The sequence below is a fragment of the Archocentrus centrarchus genome, chromosome 8 (assembly GCF_007364275.1).
Source record: "Archocentrus centrarchus isolate MPI-CPG fArcCen1 chromosome 8, fArcCen1, whole genome shotgun sequence".
In the NCBI taxonomy this organism is placed as follows: domain Eukaryota; kingdom Metazoa; phylum Chordata; class Actinopteri; order Cichliformes; family Cichlidae; genus Archocentrus; species Archocentrus centrarchus.
Window position 1 is genome coordinate 2,748,402 of NC_044353.1, and position 16,743 is coordinate 2,765,144.

Sequence of the window (16,743 nt, forward strand, 5' to 3'; positions counted from 1 at the left end):
GTGTGCATTATTCACTGCAACAGAAACTCTGCATGCTTGCTTGTCACCAATGACAGTCGTGGTGCTACAGCTTCAGCAGAGAGGATTGTGATGCTGAAACAGCTCCTCTACCTCAGAGCTTTACACTGAATGTGCTGCTGAACGTGGCTCTGATAGGCCACAGATTTCAGCAACATAAATGTATAACCTCGGTCCTTAGGCTGCTTTCTTCTTCCTCCTGTTTAATGATCCATAAATAAGTCACCAGTAGCATCCTAAAGTCTTTTTTTATATTAAGTTCCCGAACACACATAAATGCACAAGCTTCCTCATCAAATCTTCCACTGCCACTTAAAAAATAAAATCCTGAAAACCATTCGGAGCTGCAAGAAGTGCGAAACAGCAGCTGTAGTGGAAACATGGACTGAAAAGCTCTGAAAAACACCTCAGCAGTGATTCAAATCTACATTCTGCCATGAAAACCCATCTGAGAGAAGAAAGAAACTCATGACATACATTTAATGAAATGCCTGGCACGTGTTCTGGCTGCTGCACGTGGAGATCAGAGCGTACGACTCCACTGTGACGCTCCGACTCAAATCAAACGCTGATTTAAATAAATCCATGAAAATCCAAAGAGAAGCCAAACCATCAGAGCGGCGGATGTAATCTCAGGCTGCACACTGAGCCGTGCTCATAGACAAACCAGACGTCCTTCTGTAACGGGGTTAAAGTGGCTGCTCATCCTGAGTGTCAGCTGGAGCCCCGAGGACAGGCGGCAGCGTAACCGAACGCTCGGCCTCGGGGTCTCCGTTTAATGCTGCGCCGCCGGGCTCGCCCCTTTGAGCGTGCCGCTGTTGAGGTCTGTGCTGGGTGAGGAAACAGATTCCCACCATCCCGCCCCCTGACCTGACAGGGCTTCTAAACAGTGAACCAATTTCCAATTATATATCGCGTGGCACTCGGCAGCCTGCAGCTACAGTCAGAAGAAAAACTACCCATCTGAAAATGTGGAAGCAGAGGGGGCGAAAGCAGCATCCTAATTTAGCTAAACCTTCACTGTGGTATCCAACCACAGACCTTTATCCTGCCACTCACCCTGCAGCTTACAGCAGAGCTCAGCCAGGGCTGCAACTAAAGATTATTTTGGCAGTCCAATAATCTACTATTTTATTGATTAGTCAACGATTATTTCTATCTTACCTCACCTGTTCAAGCCTGCCCATTTGTTAACATCACCTTGTTGCCTCTGCTCCCAATTAAAATAATGACCCATAAAATTTGAGTTTGAAACTAATCGAGTGTAACATTAATGTGACATCACAATAAATATCAAATAAAAAATGCATATTAAAGTGAATGCAGTTTTTATTTTTAAATGAAAATATAATGTGCAAATAAATAAAAATGTCCAAAAGTTCAAATAAGGCTTCAAATTAAATCAAAAAGATTTTTCCGTCCAAAACAGCTGAAAAGTTTACAGATGATTCAGTTCATACAGAGGTTTATTATTCAGACTGAACGCTGATATTAATATGAGGAAACAAAATAGGAGCCAGTGTAGCTGCTCCTGTTGTCCTTCACTCGTTAGCTAACATCACTGAAACGGTGGCGCTCAGCAAACATCATCCATGAGAGCTTGTTTCCAACAGGTAAACTAACAGAAACATTACTGTACAAACATTAACAGGTATCTACGACGCACTAACATAAACATCCAGAGCTGATGTCACAGCTCCAGGGCGCCGGCGTTTTAAATGCTCAGCACTGCAGTGATGCTGCCGTGGAAGGAAAGCTCTGTATTCAGCTTTATTTTAGTTTCTGTCAAACGCTCCCACACCTTTGACAGTCTGTCTCCATCTTCTTTTATTGTCTCCACCATCGTTATGTTCTTCTTCATTGGTATTGTTGTTATTGGCAGACAATGGCAGCAATACTGCCCCGTATCTTCTTGCAGTGTACTGCAGTTACAAAATCACACGATAAGCAGAAAAATCGATGAATGGGTTTTAAAATATGATGCGTCAACATTAAAATTCCACGTCGACTAATTCTCGTCATCGATTACGTTGATGAATTGTTGGAGCCCTAATGTCGACACTCTTTGATATTCAGTGATATTTTTATGCTTTTAAAGACCTAAAACTCTGGATCGAGTTCCCTTCAACACAACACCACCACCACAATGGTTTTAAATTCGTCTCCATATTCAAACATTTTACCCGCACTAATCTCCATCTCCACACAAAACCCAACAATAATCATTAATGCACTACACTGTGTTCCTCCGTTCAGCATCACACAAAAAAAATAAATCACAGGTCTAAAAACCTTAAATACGTCATTTTGGTCAATGCACGCAGTCCATAACTACTGTGACTGGCCTGGCCACCATCAACTACCTCCACACATTTCCAGCTACCTGCTCACTGCAGTTTTTGAGGTTATTAGTGAGAGAAAAACAATCATAGCTTCCATATAAGGAATAATAATCATACTCTCAACATAAGGACCCACAGATGTCAGCAAATTCTGGGAGGCTGATGGACACGAGTGAACGTACAAAGAAGTGGAAAAACTGGAGGCGCACATAAGTCTGCCTGTAGAAAAACAGAGCACAGACCCAGGAAGGACAAAATCCCAGGGTTTTATTTGTTTCTATTGTGGCACCGCACAGAAAACATCAGGACACGACCACGAGGTAAACACCACACAAAAGAACAAATGCCAGAAACGTCAGCCACTTACGTAAATTACATCACAGGCTTTTAAATGATTTACAGCAGAACTCAAAGTCAGCAGTGAAGGAAACTGAGCATTGAACTACAAGCCTGAATAATGGCAGCAGCTAGACGCCTGAAGGTACGCGTTAACGTTTATATCACGCCAAAACTTCAGATTTGCAGAGACGACGTGCTGAGACAAATCTTCCAGAACTGAGGTTTCTGCTCACTGTGTTAATTTTGATGCAACACTTCAGATCCAAACAAAGCCGAGGAGCACACCAGCCAAGGGACTCACACCTGCTCAAGAAACCTTATTTTATTCCTTTTCATTGTTTAGGCTTCTTAAGCCTTTTATTTTTTCCAGCAGTGCATTATTTTATTTACAGATTAGAGTTTATTCTTATTGTAGTTTTAAATGCATTTTATGCATTTAAAACTACAGATTCCCCCCCCCAGCACAGCACAGCACAGCACAGCACAGCACAGTTTAGCTACTAACAACTACATACATTAGCCATCTGTTAAGGTATGATTAAGGTAGTGGCTAACAGCTATGGCTAACAATAAAACAGCACCATTGCTGTGGGAACGAGGCATCAAGTGTCGTCAGTCCTGCCGTCTGTAACGTTAACAGACGTGTTAATTTAATGATAGCACAGCGTTACGTCTTTAGGTCACTGACTTTAGTGAGGAAGTCTACCAGCAGCCAGACCTCACCAATTATTTGATCAACAGCACAAATATGACGCCAGAATGGCACTGAAAATTGTATCAAGTATTTTCTTGGTGTTGTGAGGAGTTTGGTATTCTAGTATCAGGACATGATGTATTCTTATTGTACTTGTAGACCAACAGTCACACAATAACACAAACTAACAATCGGGCAGCAGAAGGCCAACACCTCTCATTCTGGGAGGGAAAATCCCTGATTTTGTGAATGGAGTCTGGTGGATTCACTTCCTGTGTCTGACAAAGGTTAAAGAGATTAAAATGTTCTAAATGTAACACAAACTTCAGTTTGTGTGTCTCCTTGGGGGTGGGGGGGGGGTGGCCTACTGCCACCTGCTGCAGGTAAAAACTGATGTGGCCGACCGTTTTGAAATGACCTGACACACTGAACCACATTTGTTCTTGTTATTAAAAGTATTTGTAAAAATTCAGAGATACATTTCCTGTCTCACCCTCACTGCCAGCCCCTGTAGATACAATCTAATTTCTCTAGAAAACCTTTCATATTCTTTAATAACACTTTCAAAACATTTGAGCCCTTTAAAATGTTTCTTTTGATATATCTTTAAGGATGTGCAGATCCCTGACAGTAGATCACAGTAGAAATAACAGCATCATTCAAATGGGGTCATGTTGACTCTGTTGCATAAGTCCTTTGTTCTGTTCATGGCTAAGTAAAAATTTATGAAGCATCAGGCTCATTCACAGGGATGTATGTGGCAGAGTTTAAATTCACAAAAGGTCGGTCGCCATTATCGTCTGGTTTCTCGGGTTCGTGCTTAACTGCAGCCGTCTTTTCTGAGGTGAGAAGACGTCTCGTGGTTTTTATTTTTGTCCCTTTTCCGAGGAACAGGGTTGCTCCTGCAAGCTCGAGCATGCAAGACTTGGAAAGCAAGTTTCCTCAACTTCCTACACGGAAAAACAAACTCACACAAGTTCAGTCAAGTTACATTTCTGCTCAGGACTAAAAACAACAGAAAAAGGGAAGCAGAGCCACAGACTGCTCTTTTTAAACAAAGTGTGACGTGAAATGTTGTGCGTCAGTGCTGCTGAATGACCTCGATCACATGGCTGAATTTTAGCTCGGAGCTCCAAACAGTTTTGCATAATTAAAGCTAAGTTGCTGTGAATGCTGTGCACTCATGGGGAGGTTGATTGCTCATTTTCAGGCAAACATAAGTGGGCTGATCACAGGGAATAAGAGCGTATGGCCCAAATTTTCCTCCTGCAGGAGCATAAACACTAAAATATCCTGAAACTGCATAACTGCATGAACATGTAACAGTTACACAAAGTGAAAGCTGAATGCTTTTCTGTGGCTTGATGCCAAGTCTCCTGAGGCAGGAGGAGGAGAGTTTGGGTCTTTATATCACACCCAATCTCTCCAAAGTTATTTAGGAGGAAATAAGGACACCCGAGATGCGTGGCTTTGATTTTAAGGCTTACATAAGCATTTCATGGAGAGCTGGTCCAAAACGGAAACCTCACATCCATTAAGTTAGTTTGGATACTGAAGCTCCATAAATGGCCTCCACTCCACCCTCACAGATGCCTTATCAACAGCTTTATGAGCCGGTTATTGAGGGTTTTGTTTGGCATTTAAACTCAGATCATCTCTCGAAAAATCGGTGATATTTTCATTTATATGCATGCCTGTTTGAAGACTGCTGGGCCGCATCCAGAAGAGGCAAGAAGACTAAAAACTGTGTCCTATCTTGGATTTACTGGGTTTCTTACAATTATTTAAAAAAAATTAAATACATGTAAAAAGGCTGAGCAACAGACAAATATAGGACACTGATTCTTTAAGCCCAAAAGGATTACTGCGCCAGATTCCCAACTATATATATATATATATATATATATATATATATATATATATATATATATTAGCTGCAGTAAAAGTTTACACTGTTTTTACTGAAGGCCTTAAAAACCAGTAGCCCAGCAGGGGCCGTTCCCGGACCCCACTCTGAGCCCCTGCGAACCCCCAGCTAACGGGACTCACCGCGGCTTATTGTGGTTCCGCTCTGGACCGAAAAACAACCGTTAGCAGCCGAGCTAGCAGCGAGCGTCAATCCTCATTGCCCGGAATTCTTCTCTGCATACGGTCACCACCACGTCCGGGCCATTTCCACCCAGGTCCTGCGGATTTTAGTGTAGTTAATGTGGGGTTTCTGGACGGCACAGACCGGCTCGGACTCGACGCTTGCCTCCGTCCTGCGCCGCTAGCTTAGCTTAGCTCGGGTAGCCTGCGAGCTAACGCGAACCGGAGCTGTCCCGCGGGGTGTGGCTGCTGTTCCTCCGTGCTGCTGCTCCTCCGAGCATACTGTCCGGCTGCACCAGCCTTTCTGAATCACACGCTCCAAAAGCAGCCTGAAAATCCGCGCCCCGTCCCCGGGCCGGGCTCGTTTTCTCCTCCGTTTTTGTTCTTGCTAAATACAAGATGGCACAGGGTGGCGGGGCGGGACTCAGAGCGGGGACCGGAAACGGCTGTCTTCCAGTTCCGGCGAAGTTTCCGCTTCACAAATAAAAGGGTATAAATAAACCGACCTACATGATATTAATAATCTAGTACAAACGCTTCGAGGCTTGATTTAATGATTATTTTTAAAGGACTGCACTTAATATCCAGAACTTATAAATCCAGACCCAGCGCCGGAGAGGCAAAGCTTTGAAAACTGCAGATTAACGACAGCAGAGATTTAGTTAGAAAGCTCCTGAAGCTACTCAAATATTGTACAAATAATAATAATAGTAGCAATAATGGTATCCACATCAATTACATGTATGAGGACAGTGAGACACTGCTGAGGTGGGCGGTAGGAGTGACTGCTGGGTTCAAGGTGGAGGTGGGATCACATCAGGGATCTGCTCTGAGCCCCTTATTGTGTGCAGGCTGAGGTCATGCAGGTGTCTCCGTGGACTATGATGCTTGCACATGACATTGTAATCTGTAGTGAGAGGAGGGAGCAGGTGAAAGAGAGCCTGGAGAGGTGGAGGTATGCTCTGAAGAGAAGAGAAATGAAAATGGAAGCAAGACAGAATATATGTGTGTGAATGAGAGAGAGACAGGTGGAAAGTGTGTGAGAGAGGTGAAGAAGAGAGTGCAGGCAGGATGGAGCAGGTGTCTGTGACAGGGGGAGAGCAGCAAGAGTGAAAGGGAAGGTTTACAGGATGGTAGTGAGACCTGCTGTGATGGATGGTTTGGAGATGGTGGCACCAACACAAAGACAGGAGGCTGAGCTGGAGGTCTTCAGATCTTCATTGGGAGTGAGCAGGATGGACAGGATTAGAAATGAGTACCTCAGAAGGGTAGCTCAGGTTGAGCAGTTTGGATACAAAGTATCCACGGGAAGGCTGAGATAGTTTGGACATGTACAGAGGAGGTTCGTGGATGTAGTGATGCAGAGGGTTGGTCTGACAGAGGATGCTGGGACAGGCTGAGTTGGAGGCAGATGATCCGCTGTGGTGACCCTAAAAGGAGCAGCCAGAGGAAGAGGAGGAAAAAACAAGATCTACACCAGTGGTTTTCAAATTTTTGGTGTTCCAGAGAAAGCTCAAATTCATACTGATGTAAAACAGCCTAGATGTTTTACTGGTGACATTTGGTTAACTACTTAATGATTACTGAGCTGCAAAGTGAACACGTTCTGCTGGCAAAGCGCTGATTCATTTGGAAATAATAATTTATATTTAAAAAAAATATTTCTACATTTCATATTTAGCTGTTATTAAAGATTCGCCCATTTTCAGCCACAGCTCAGGACTGTTGGTTTAACAAAAGAAGCATGATCAACCTTATAAGACATTTATTGCATTAAAAGTCTGAACAATAAGCTTTAAATGTTTAAATAAAGTCTGCAATAAATTTCCTCCAATGCATCAGCTTTCAGTGCAGAACATTTACCAGCACTATTACTCAAGTGAATTATGTAAGAAAATATAAAATTTCATGTCTGATCTACACTTGTTTCCTGCCTTGTGGCAGTTACATCTCTGCATACACAATTTTCTGTTAAAAATGAAAAAGTAATTGATCTCAATGTACACACAGAATCCACAGATTGGTGAGATAACTGGGTGGTGAGCTTGTATTTAGAATAAGGGAGCTGGCGGTGCTGTGAAGCTGCTCTGTCCTGATAAAATGTGTCCATCAGGCTCTGAAAGACGTTAAATAGTGACTTCTGCTGGTATTTCTGCAAATTGCAGTGCTAGTTTAGAGAGTTTTACACATGCAGCCACACATTTCTTCATTTTCATCTGTATGAGAAAACAGACCTTAACTAAGGCCTCACACAGTTTACACAATAAAACAATATGAATAATCTCTGGTCTAATTTGATGCCAAGTTCAGATGAAGTCATGTTTCAGAATGCAAAGATATGAATGGAAACATACTTAAAAAAAAACTACAAAACAAATAAAACATTTATGAACCATTTTTATTGCAAGGTCTAAAAACAGGTAGATAAATCTTGAAAGTTCTTCATTTGTAAGTTTACAGATTATAAATAGCAACAAAAACGAACATGCGGTCAGAGGTTTGAAGTCCAACAGTCTGATGTGAGTGTGCAACAGTCCCTGTGAGCTCAGAGTCCATCTTTAGGGCCTCTTTAGTCCACCTCCTCAATAGTGGGCCCCTGGGAGCCGGCTCGTGCCTGCTCTCCACAGGTAGCTCCAGTGGGCATCCCTCCCTGATACAGCTTGCTGATGATGGGGTTGCACACTTTCTCCAGCTCTTTCTGCTTGTGTTGGTACTCCTCTTTATCAGCCAGCTGGTTGTTCTCCAGCCACGTGATAGTCTCGTCACACTTCTCCACCACCTTCTTCTTGTCCTCTTTGCTAATTTTGCCCTTCAGGTTGTCGTCCTGCACGCTGCTCTTCATGTTGAAGGCGTAGGACTCCAGGGAGTTCTTGGTGGCAATTTTGTCCCTCTGAAGGTCGTCCTCAGCTTTGTATTTCTCTGCGTCCTGCACCATCCTCTCGATCTCTTCTTTGCTCAGTCGGCCCTTATCGTTGGTGATGGTGATCTTGTTCTCTTTGCCGGTGCTTTTGTCCACCGCCGACACGTTCAAAATGCCGTTGGCGTCGATGTCGAAGGTGACCTCGATCTGCGGGACCCCTCGTGGGGCGGGCGGGATTCCCGTCAGATCAAACTTGCCCAGCAGGTTGTTGTCCTTGGTCATGGCTCTCTCTCCTTCATAGACCTGGATCAGGACGCCGGGCTGGTTGTCGGAGTAGGTGGTGAAGGTCTGCATCTGCTTGGTGGGGATGGTGGTGTTGCGTTTGATCAGGGCCGTCATGACCCCTCCGGCCGTCTCGATACCCAGGGACAGAGGTGCCACGTCCAGCAACAGCAGGTCCTGGACGTTGCTGGAGGTGTCACCCATGAGGATGGCAGCCTGGACGGCGGCGCCGTAAGCCACGGCCTCGTCCGGGTTGATGCTCTTGTTTAGCTCCCGGCCGTTGAAGAAGTCCTGCAGCAGCTTCTGGATTTTGGGGATTCGGGTGGAGCCTCCTACCAGGACGATGTCGTGGATCTGCCCCTTGTCCAGTTTGGCGTCCCTCAGGGATTTCTCCACCGGCTCCAAAGTTCCCCTGAACAGGTTGGAGCACAGCTCCTCAAAGTGAGACCTGGTGATAGAGGTGTAGAAGTCGATGCCCTCAAACAGAGAGTCGATCTCAATGCTGGCCTGGGAGCTGGAGGACAGGGTCCTCTTGGCCCTCTCACAAGCTGTGCGCAGCCTCCTCAAGGCTCTCTTGTTCTGGCTGATGTCCTTCTTGTGCTTCCTCTTGAACTCCTCCACAAAGTGGTTCACCATGCGGTTGTCAAAGTCTTCTCCGCCCAGGTGAGTGTCTCCGGCCGTGGCCTTCACCTCAAAGATGCCGTCTTCGATGGTGAGGATGGACACGTCAAAGGTGCCTCCGCCCAGGTCAAAGATCAGGACGTTTCTCTCTCCTGACTTGCCTTTGTCCAGACCGTAGGCGATAGCAGCTGCCGTGGGCTCGTTGATGATCCTCAGGACATTGAGTCCTGCGATGACGCCTGCGTCTTTAGTGGCCTGTCGCTGGGAGTCGTTGAAGTACGCCGGGACTGTGATAACAGCGTTGGACACCTTGTGGCCCAGGTAGGCCTCTGCGATCTCCTTCATCTTCACCAGGACCATGGAGGAGATCTCCTCAGGGTTGAAGGCTTTGTCCTCCCCTTTGTACTCCACTCTGATTTTGGGCTTCCCTCCATCTGAAATCACCTGGAAGGGCCAGTGCTTCATGTCCGCCTGCACCACTGGCTCATCAAACCTTCTTCCAATCAGCCTCTTGGCATCAAACACAGTGTTGCTGGGGTTCAGAGCCACCTGGTTCTTGGCTGAGTCCCCGATGAGCCTCTCGGTGTCGGTGAAGGCCACATAGCTGGGGGTGGTCCTGTTGCCCTGGTCGTTGGCGATGATTTCTACTTTCCCGTGCTGGAAAACCCCCACACAGGAGTAGGTGGTGCCCAGGTCGATGCCAATCGCTACGCCTTTAGCTGCAGACATCTCGACGGCTTTGAGTTTGTCTCTTTAAGAGGAAACATCAGAAAGGACAATTAGGACAAATACCCACAGCAGCAGCAATACTACTACTAATAATAATACTGCTAGTACTACAACAACAGAGCCAGCTGCTGGGATGGCCTGTGATTTCCTGAACCAAGATTGTTCAGAAGACCCTTATGAGGGAAAAAACAAGGGAACAGTTTACCCTGCCCGGGATAGGGTTACCGGGGCCCCACCCTGGAGCCAGGCCTGGGGAGGGAGCTCGAGGGAGAGCGTCTGGTGGCCAGGCATTAGCCCGTGGTGCTTGGCCGGGCGCAGCCCGAAGAGGTTACATGGGCCCGCCCTCCTGCAGGCCCACCACCCGCAGGAGGTGTCGTAGGGGTCGGGTGCAATGTGTGTCGGGCGGTGGCCGAGGGCGGAGGCCCTGGCGGACCGATCCCCGGCTATCGAAACTGGCTGTTGGGACATGGAATGTCACCTCTCTGGTGGGGAAGGAGCCTGAGCTAGTGCGTGAGGTTGAGAGATACCAGCTAGACATAGTTGGGCTCACCTCAACGCATGGCCTGGGCTCTGGAACCAGTCTCCTGGAGAAGGGCTGGACTCTGTTCCAGTCTGGAGTTGCCCTCGGTGAGAGGCGGCGAGCTGGGGTGGGTATTCTTGTATCCCCCCGGCTTGCTGCCTGTACGTCGGAGTTTTCACCGGTGGACGAGAGGGTAGTTTCCCTGCGCCTTCGGGCTGGGGAACGGGTCCTGACTGTTGTTTGCGCTTATGCGCCGAATGACAGTTCAGGGTACCCACCCTTTTTGGAGTTGCTGGGTGGGGTGCTGGAGAGTGCTCCATCTGGTGACTCCATAGTCTTGCTGGGAGACTTCAACGCTCACGTGGGCAATGACAGTGAGACCTGGAGGGGCGTGATTGGGAGGAACGGCCTGCCCGATCTGAACCCGAATGGTGTTTTGTTATTGGACTTCTGTGCAAACCACAGTTTGTCCATAACGAACACCATGTTCGAACATAAGGATGTCCATAAGTGCACATGGCACCAGGACACCCTAGGTCGCAGGTCGATGATCGATTTTGTAATCGTATCATCAGATCTGCGGCCGTATGTTCTGGACACTCGGGTGAAGAGAGGAGCTGAGCTGTCAACTGATCACCACCTGGTGGTGAGTTGGATCAGGTGGCGGGGGAAGATGCTGGACAGACCTGGCACACCTAAACGTATTGTGAGGGTGCGCTGGGAACGCCTGGCAGAAGCCCCAGTCCGGGAGATCTTCAACTCCCACCTCCGGCAGAACTTCGACAGCATTCCGAGGGAGGCTGAGGACATTGAGTCCGAATGGACCATGTTCCGCACCTCCATTGTTGAGGCTGCTGCTCAGAGCTGTGGCTGCAAGGTGGTTGGTGCCTGTCGTGGTGGTAACCCCCGAACCAGATGGTGGTCACCGGAGGTGAAGGGAGCCATCAAGCTGAAGAAAGAGTCCTATCGGGCTTGGTTAGCCTGTGGGACTCCGGACGCAGCTGACAGGTATCGACAGGCCAAGCGGAATGCAGCTCGGGTAGTGGCCAAAGCAAAAACTCGGGTGTGGGAGGAGTTCGGTGAGGCTATGGAAAAAGACTTTCGGACGGCATCGAAGCGATTCTGGCAAACCGTCAGGCGACTCAGGAGGGGAAAGCAGTGCTTCACTCACACTGTTTATAGTGCGGGGGGGGTGCTGCTGACTTCAACTGAGGCTATAGTCAGACGGTGGAAGGAATACTTCGAGGACCTTCTGAATCCCACTGACACGCCTTCTGTAGTGGAAGCAGAGTCTGGGGATGAGGGGGATGACTTGACCATCACTGGGGGTGAGGTCACTGAGGTAGTTAAACAACTCCTTGGTGGCAGAGCCCCTGGGGTGGACGAGATTCGCCCTGAGTTCCTGAAGGCTCTGGATGTTGTAGGGCTGTCTTGGTTGACACGCCTCTGCAACATCGCGTGGAGATCTGGGGCAGTGCCATTGGATTGGCAGACCGGGGTGGTGGTCCCCATCTTTAAGAAGGGAGACCGGAGGGTGTGCTCCAACTTTCGGGGGATCACACTCCTCAGCCTCCCCGGTAAGGTCTATGCCAGGGTGCTGGAAAGGAGGGTGCGTCCGTTAGTCGAACCTCGGATTCAGGAGGAACAATGCGGTTTTCGTCCTGGTCGTGGAACGCTGGACCAGCTCTTTATCCTCTCAAGGATATTCGAGTGTGCGTGGGAGTTTGCCCAACCAGTCTACATGTGCTTTGTGGACTTGGAGAAGGCATTCGACCGTGTTCCTCGGGGTGTTCTTTGGGAGGTTCTGCGGGAGTATGGGGTGTCTGGCCCATTGTTGCGGGCCATTCAGTCCTTGTACAACCACAGTGAGAGCTTGGTCCGTATAGCCGGTAATAAGTCGGATTTGTTTCCTGTGGGTGTTGGACTCCGTCAGGGCTGCCCTTTGTCACCGATTCTGTTCATAATTTTTATGGACAGAATTTCTAGGCGTAGCCAGGTGGCGGAAGGCTTCTTCCTTGGTGGCCTCAGAGTCACATCTCTGCTTTTTGCAGATGATGCGGTTCTGTTGGCTTCATCACGGGGGGGCCTCCAGCTCGCAGTGGAACGGTTCGCAGCCGAGTGTGAAGCGGCTGGCATGAGAATCAGCACCTCTAAGTCTGAGGCCATGGTCCTCAGCCGGAAAAGGGTGGAGTGCCATCTCCGGCTCAGGAACGAGTTCTTGCCTCAAGTGGAGGAGTTTAAGTATCTCGGGGTCTTGTTCACGAGTGATGGGAGAAGGGAACGGGAGATCGACAGGCGGATCGGGGCTGCTTCTGCAGTGATGCGGACGCTGCACCGGTCCGTCGTGGTGAAGAGGGAGCTTAGCGTAAAAGCGAGGCTCTCGATTTACCGGTCGATCTACGTTCCTACCCTCACCTATGGTCACGAGCTTTGGGTAGTGACCGAAAGAATAAGATCGCGAATACAAGCGGCAGAAATGAGTTTCCTTCGAAGGGTGGCTGGCCTCTCCCTTAGAGATAAGGTGAGGAGTGCGGCCATCCGGGAGGGGCTCAGAGTAGAGCCGCTGCTCCTCCACATCGAAAGGAGCCAGTTGAGGTGGCTCGGGCATCTGATTAGGATGCCTCCTGGCCGCCTCCTGGGTGAGGTGTTCCGGGCATGTCCCACCGGGAGGAGGCCCCGTGGTAGACCCAGGACACGCTGGAGAGATTGTGTATCTCGGCTGGCCTGGGAACGCCTTGGGGTCCCTCCGGATGAGCTGGAGGAGGTGGCTGGGGAGAGGGAAGCTTGGGCTTCTCTGCTTAGGCTTCTGCCCCCGCGACCCGGCCCCGGATAAGCGGAAGAAAATGGATGGATGGATGGATGGAAGATTGCCCACGTACATGTAATTCTTCTGATTCTTTAACATATTAAATGTTTTGATTTTAAATTGAAGTGATTTAAATGTTTTCCTTCACAAATAAAAAAAAAAAAACATGACTTAACACTACTACTTCTACTACTACCACTACTACTACAAGTACTACTACTACTAATAATAATGTGTATTTATGGAGCCTGAGGATCAGACAAACTGCAGTCAGACTGTAACATCATCACTTTGTTCTTTCTTTAATGTTAAACTTCATTAATTTCATTAAATCTTCTTCACTTTAAGTTGAGTTTTTCTTCTCATCTGCATGAAAACATAAAAGCTCCTCCAAACATTTCCCTTCAAAATAAAACTCATGTCTGTATTTCTAAGCTCCAGCTTGGACCTTTCAGAGTAAAGTATCCTCAGATATGAAGCTTGTACTTACAGCTGAGTGTTGCTGCTCGGTGCTGTGAAGAGGAGTGATCTTCTTCTTCCTCTCTGGATCTTCTGCTGCGCTCTGATCTCTTTCTGTTGCTCTCTCTGCTCTCACACCAGCAGCTTTATATCTGTGGCCTCACCGTCTGGCTGCTTCCAGACGGTTCCCACACAGCAACGTCAGGTGTGCGTCATTATACAGGTGCAGCTTCCTGTCTGGCGCTTCAAAATAAAACACACCAAAGTCACAATAAACGGTTTTGTTTTACTTTGAATTGTGCTTCCGGTATTTTCTCTATTTAGTGTCAATTGTGTGACACGTGTTTCTGGAAGCGTCGGCCAATAAGATCCCCGTGCGCTGCTTTTTTTTTCCGGTGACGTTTCAAAATAAAAGTACTTTTCTCGTCTGATGGAGAATTTTCTGGAGAATTGAAGCAAAAACTGAACAGAAACTTCTGGATTTTGTCTGCGATCTATTCACAGTTTGAGATTTTGATTTCTTGAATAATTATTGGTTCCAGATTCAGCGGAGACAAAAATAAAGATGAAACAAAGAAACAAACCTTTATTTAGAAATCTTTAGGACCCTGAACCTTTATGTGCTCAGTTTGTCGTGATGGTGACTAACAAGATATTTTAATAATGATTTTTAATGAAGCTTTATTTTTCTCCTTTCACATTAAGAGTTACACTTGATATTCAGCTCTAAAAATGTCATCCATAGTTTGAGTCAACGTCTGTGGAGACCCTGAAATAACAGAAGATCACAGGAAGTAAAGTCTTCAATAAAATCCACAGATCTGTAGTGAGCGTGCTGCTGTTCAGGCACTCGTACCAAAGGCAGAGAGGTCACATCTGAAAGTCTGTGCAGAAACAGAAACACTGAGAACGACACTTTGAAAGAAATGAAAGCTTTCACAGGGACAGGTGAAGACAGGCTCAGTCCAGGGGTTGTGTGCAGATGTCTCTGTGGATAATGAGAAAAGTAAGAACTGGGATTTATTTAACACTCAAAGCACCGAGGCAGACTGTGACAGGAACAAGTGATACTCACCTGCCACTTTATTAGGCACACCTTGTTAGTACCAGGTTGGGCCTCTCTCGAGTCTGCAAAAGTCTAGCAGCAAAAGACAGCAAAGTCTAACCTAACTGAACAAGCAAGACAGTAAGACAACAAACATCAATAAATTAAAAAAATAAAATAATAAAAGCTTATTATATGTCCTCTTTAAAAGCTTCCACTGGATGCAGGCTGATGTTTTCATCTGCCTGTTTTTCCCACATCATCTATAAATTCCTGATCGTGGAAATATTTGTGCCCAAAGTGCATCTGCAGAGTTCTTCCACCAACTCTGTATCTTTGAGATTCAGTCTCTTTCTCACAGTGCACTGATGGAACAGGGATGCTCCTCTGTTTCATATTTCATCCTAAACCAGCATATGGCTGCAAACTAATGTCATTAGTGTGTTTGTAACGTGAGCTCTGCCGCTGCCCGCTCAGGTGAGGAGTCAGACTCAAAGGCTCACGGTGAGCTTCAAATCTACCGACGTTCTTTAAAGCTCATTTAATCTCTGCTGTTATTCTCCTTTGTTCCAGGAGGGGGCGCCAAAGTGAAGAGCAGTGTTTTGAGGTCCAGCAGCTTTGCTCATATTTTAATAGATATTTTTATTCTGATAGTTTTCAAGCATTCACTTCAATGAAGCTTTTCTCCTCCTGATAATCTCAGCTGTTTGTTTCATACATGAACATTAATATTTGTACTGAGACTTCAACCATGTTGTGATGACCTGTCGTTGGTCTTTTTCTGGATCTTTCTGTATTATTGCTGCACTGCTGCTTCACTTCCAGGATCTGTGGAGCAAACATGAATCATTTCCATATCATTTAAAAGCCTTTATGACATAAAATGGGATCTTAATTAGGCCACACATCCACACTTTCCTGTGCATGGAATAATTTCTGGTTTGAATGAGAAAAACATGAATCACAGCTTCCAACATGTTTTTTTCTGTTTGCACCAAATGTGACAAAAATGTCATCACCTACAGAGTGTCTCTGTACTGTAATATTTTAGAATATTTCATCAACAAATATTAATGTTTAACCACCTAAAGATCAAAAATAGAAATGGGAACAACGATTCTGTTTAATCTTCATTTTATTGCAAAGTCCAGCAAGGCAGAGATAAAAATATGAAAATGGCACTTTAAGCCAAAACTTTAGAGTTTTATTTCACAAATACAACAAAAATATGAGAACATGAAATACAAAATTACAGCTTTTCATTTAATAAAAATATTTATATGGAATGAGTCAAATTTTAGCTTCTTTATAACTTAAGCTAAAGTCCAACAGTCTGATGTGAGTGTGCAACAGTCCCTGTGAGCTCAGAGTCCATCTTTAGGGCCTCTTTAGTCCACCTCCTCAATAGTGGGCCCCTGGGAGCCGGCTCGTGCCTGCTCTCCACAGGTAGCTCCAGTGGGCATCCCTCCCTGATACAGCTTGCTGATGATGGGGTTGCACACTTTCTCCAGCTCTTTCTGCTTGTGTTGGTACTCCTCTTTATCAGCCAGCTGGTTGTTCTCCAGCCACGTGATGGTCTCGTCACACTTCTCCACCACCTTCTTCTTGTCCTCCTCGCTAATTTTGCCCTTCAGGTTGTCGTCCTGCACGCTGCTCTTCATGTTGAAGGCGTAGGACTCCAGGGAGTTCTTGGTGGCAATTTTGTCCCTCTGAAGGTCGTCCTCAGCTTTGTATTTCTCTGCGTCCTGCACCATCCTCTCGATCTCTTCTTTGCTCAGTCGGCCCTTATCGTTGGTGATGGTGATCTTGTTCTCTTTGCCGGTGCTTTTGTCCACCGCCGACACGTTCAAAATGCCGTTGGCGTCGATGTCGAAGGTGACCTCGATCTGCGGGACCCCTCGTGGGGCGGGCGGGATTCCCGTCAGATCAAACTTGCCCAG

At 46.7% G+C, this 16,743-nt stretch overlaps 3 protein-coding genes across 5 annotated transcripts in view; all 3 read right to left on the reverse strand.

Moving 5' to 3' along the window:
• taok2a (TAO kinase 2a) overlaps nucleotides 1–5,895 on the reverse strand; it is a 28,703-nt gene extending 22,808 nt beyond the window's left edge. For both annotated transcript variants that reach the window (XM_030736482.1, XM_030736481.1), the window contains exon 1: nucleotides 5,443–5,895. The gene's annotated coding sequence lies outside the window, so the exon portion shown is untranslated. The remainder of the gene's footprint in view (nucleotides 1–5,442) is intronic.
• Nucleotides 5,896–7,925: 2,030 nt separating this feature from the next.
• Nucleotides 7,926–16,743, reverse strand: part of LOC115785054 (heat shock 70 kDa protein 1) — a 12,378-nt gene continuing 3,560 nt past the window's right edge. Inside the window, exons 2-3 of one of the 2 annotated variants that reach the window (XR_004020316.1) lie at nucleotides 16,142–16,743; nucleotides 7,926–8,000 (exon numbers count right to left, since the gene is read on the reverse strand). The exon at nucleotides 16,142–16,743 is cut by the window's right edge and continues 1,393 nt beyond it. Coding sequence is in view for 1 of the 2 variants with exons in the window: in XM_030736502.1 (XP_030592362.1) it covers nucleotides 16,192–16,743 (552 nt within the window). In the remaining variant the exon portion in view is untranslated. Of the gene's footprint in view, nucleotides 8,001–16,052 lie in introns of those variants that run through there. The other variant, XM_030736502.1, reaches the window with a different exon arrangement.
• LOC115785055 (heat shock 70 kDa protein 1-like) lies at nucleotides 7,927–13,942 on the reverse strand. Its single transcript, XM_030736503.1, has 2 exons — nucleotides 13,790–13,942; nucleotides 7,927–9,995 (listed from the first exon to the last, which is right to left on the reverse strand). The coding sequence occupies exon 2, from the start codon at nucleotides 9,971–9,973 to the stop codon at nucleotides 8,051–8,053; it is 1,923 nt and encodes a 640-aa protein (XP_030592363.1). The 5' UTR covers nucleotides 9,974–9,995; nucleotides 13,790–13,942; the 3' UTR covers nucleotides 7,927–8,050.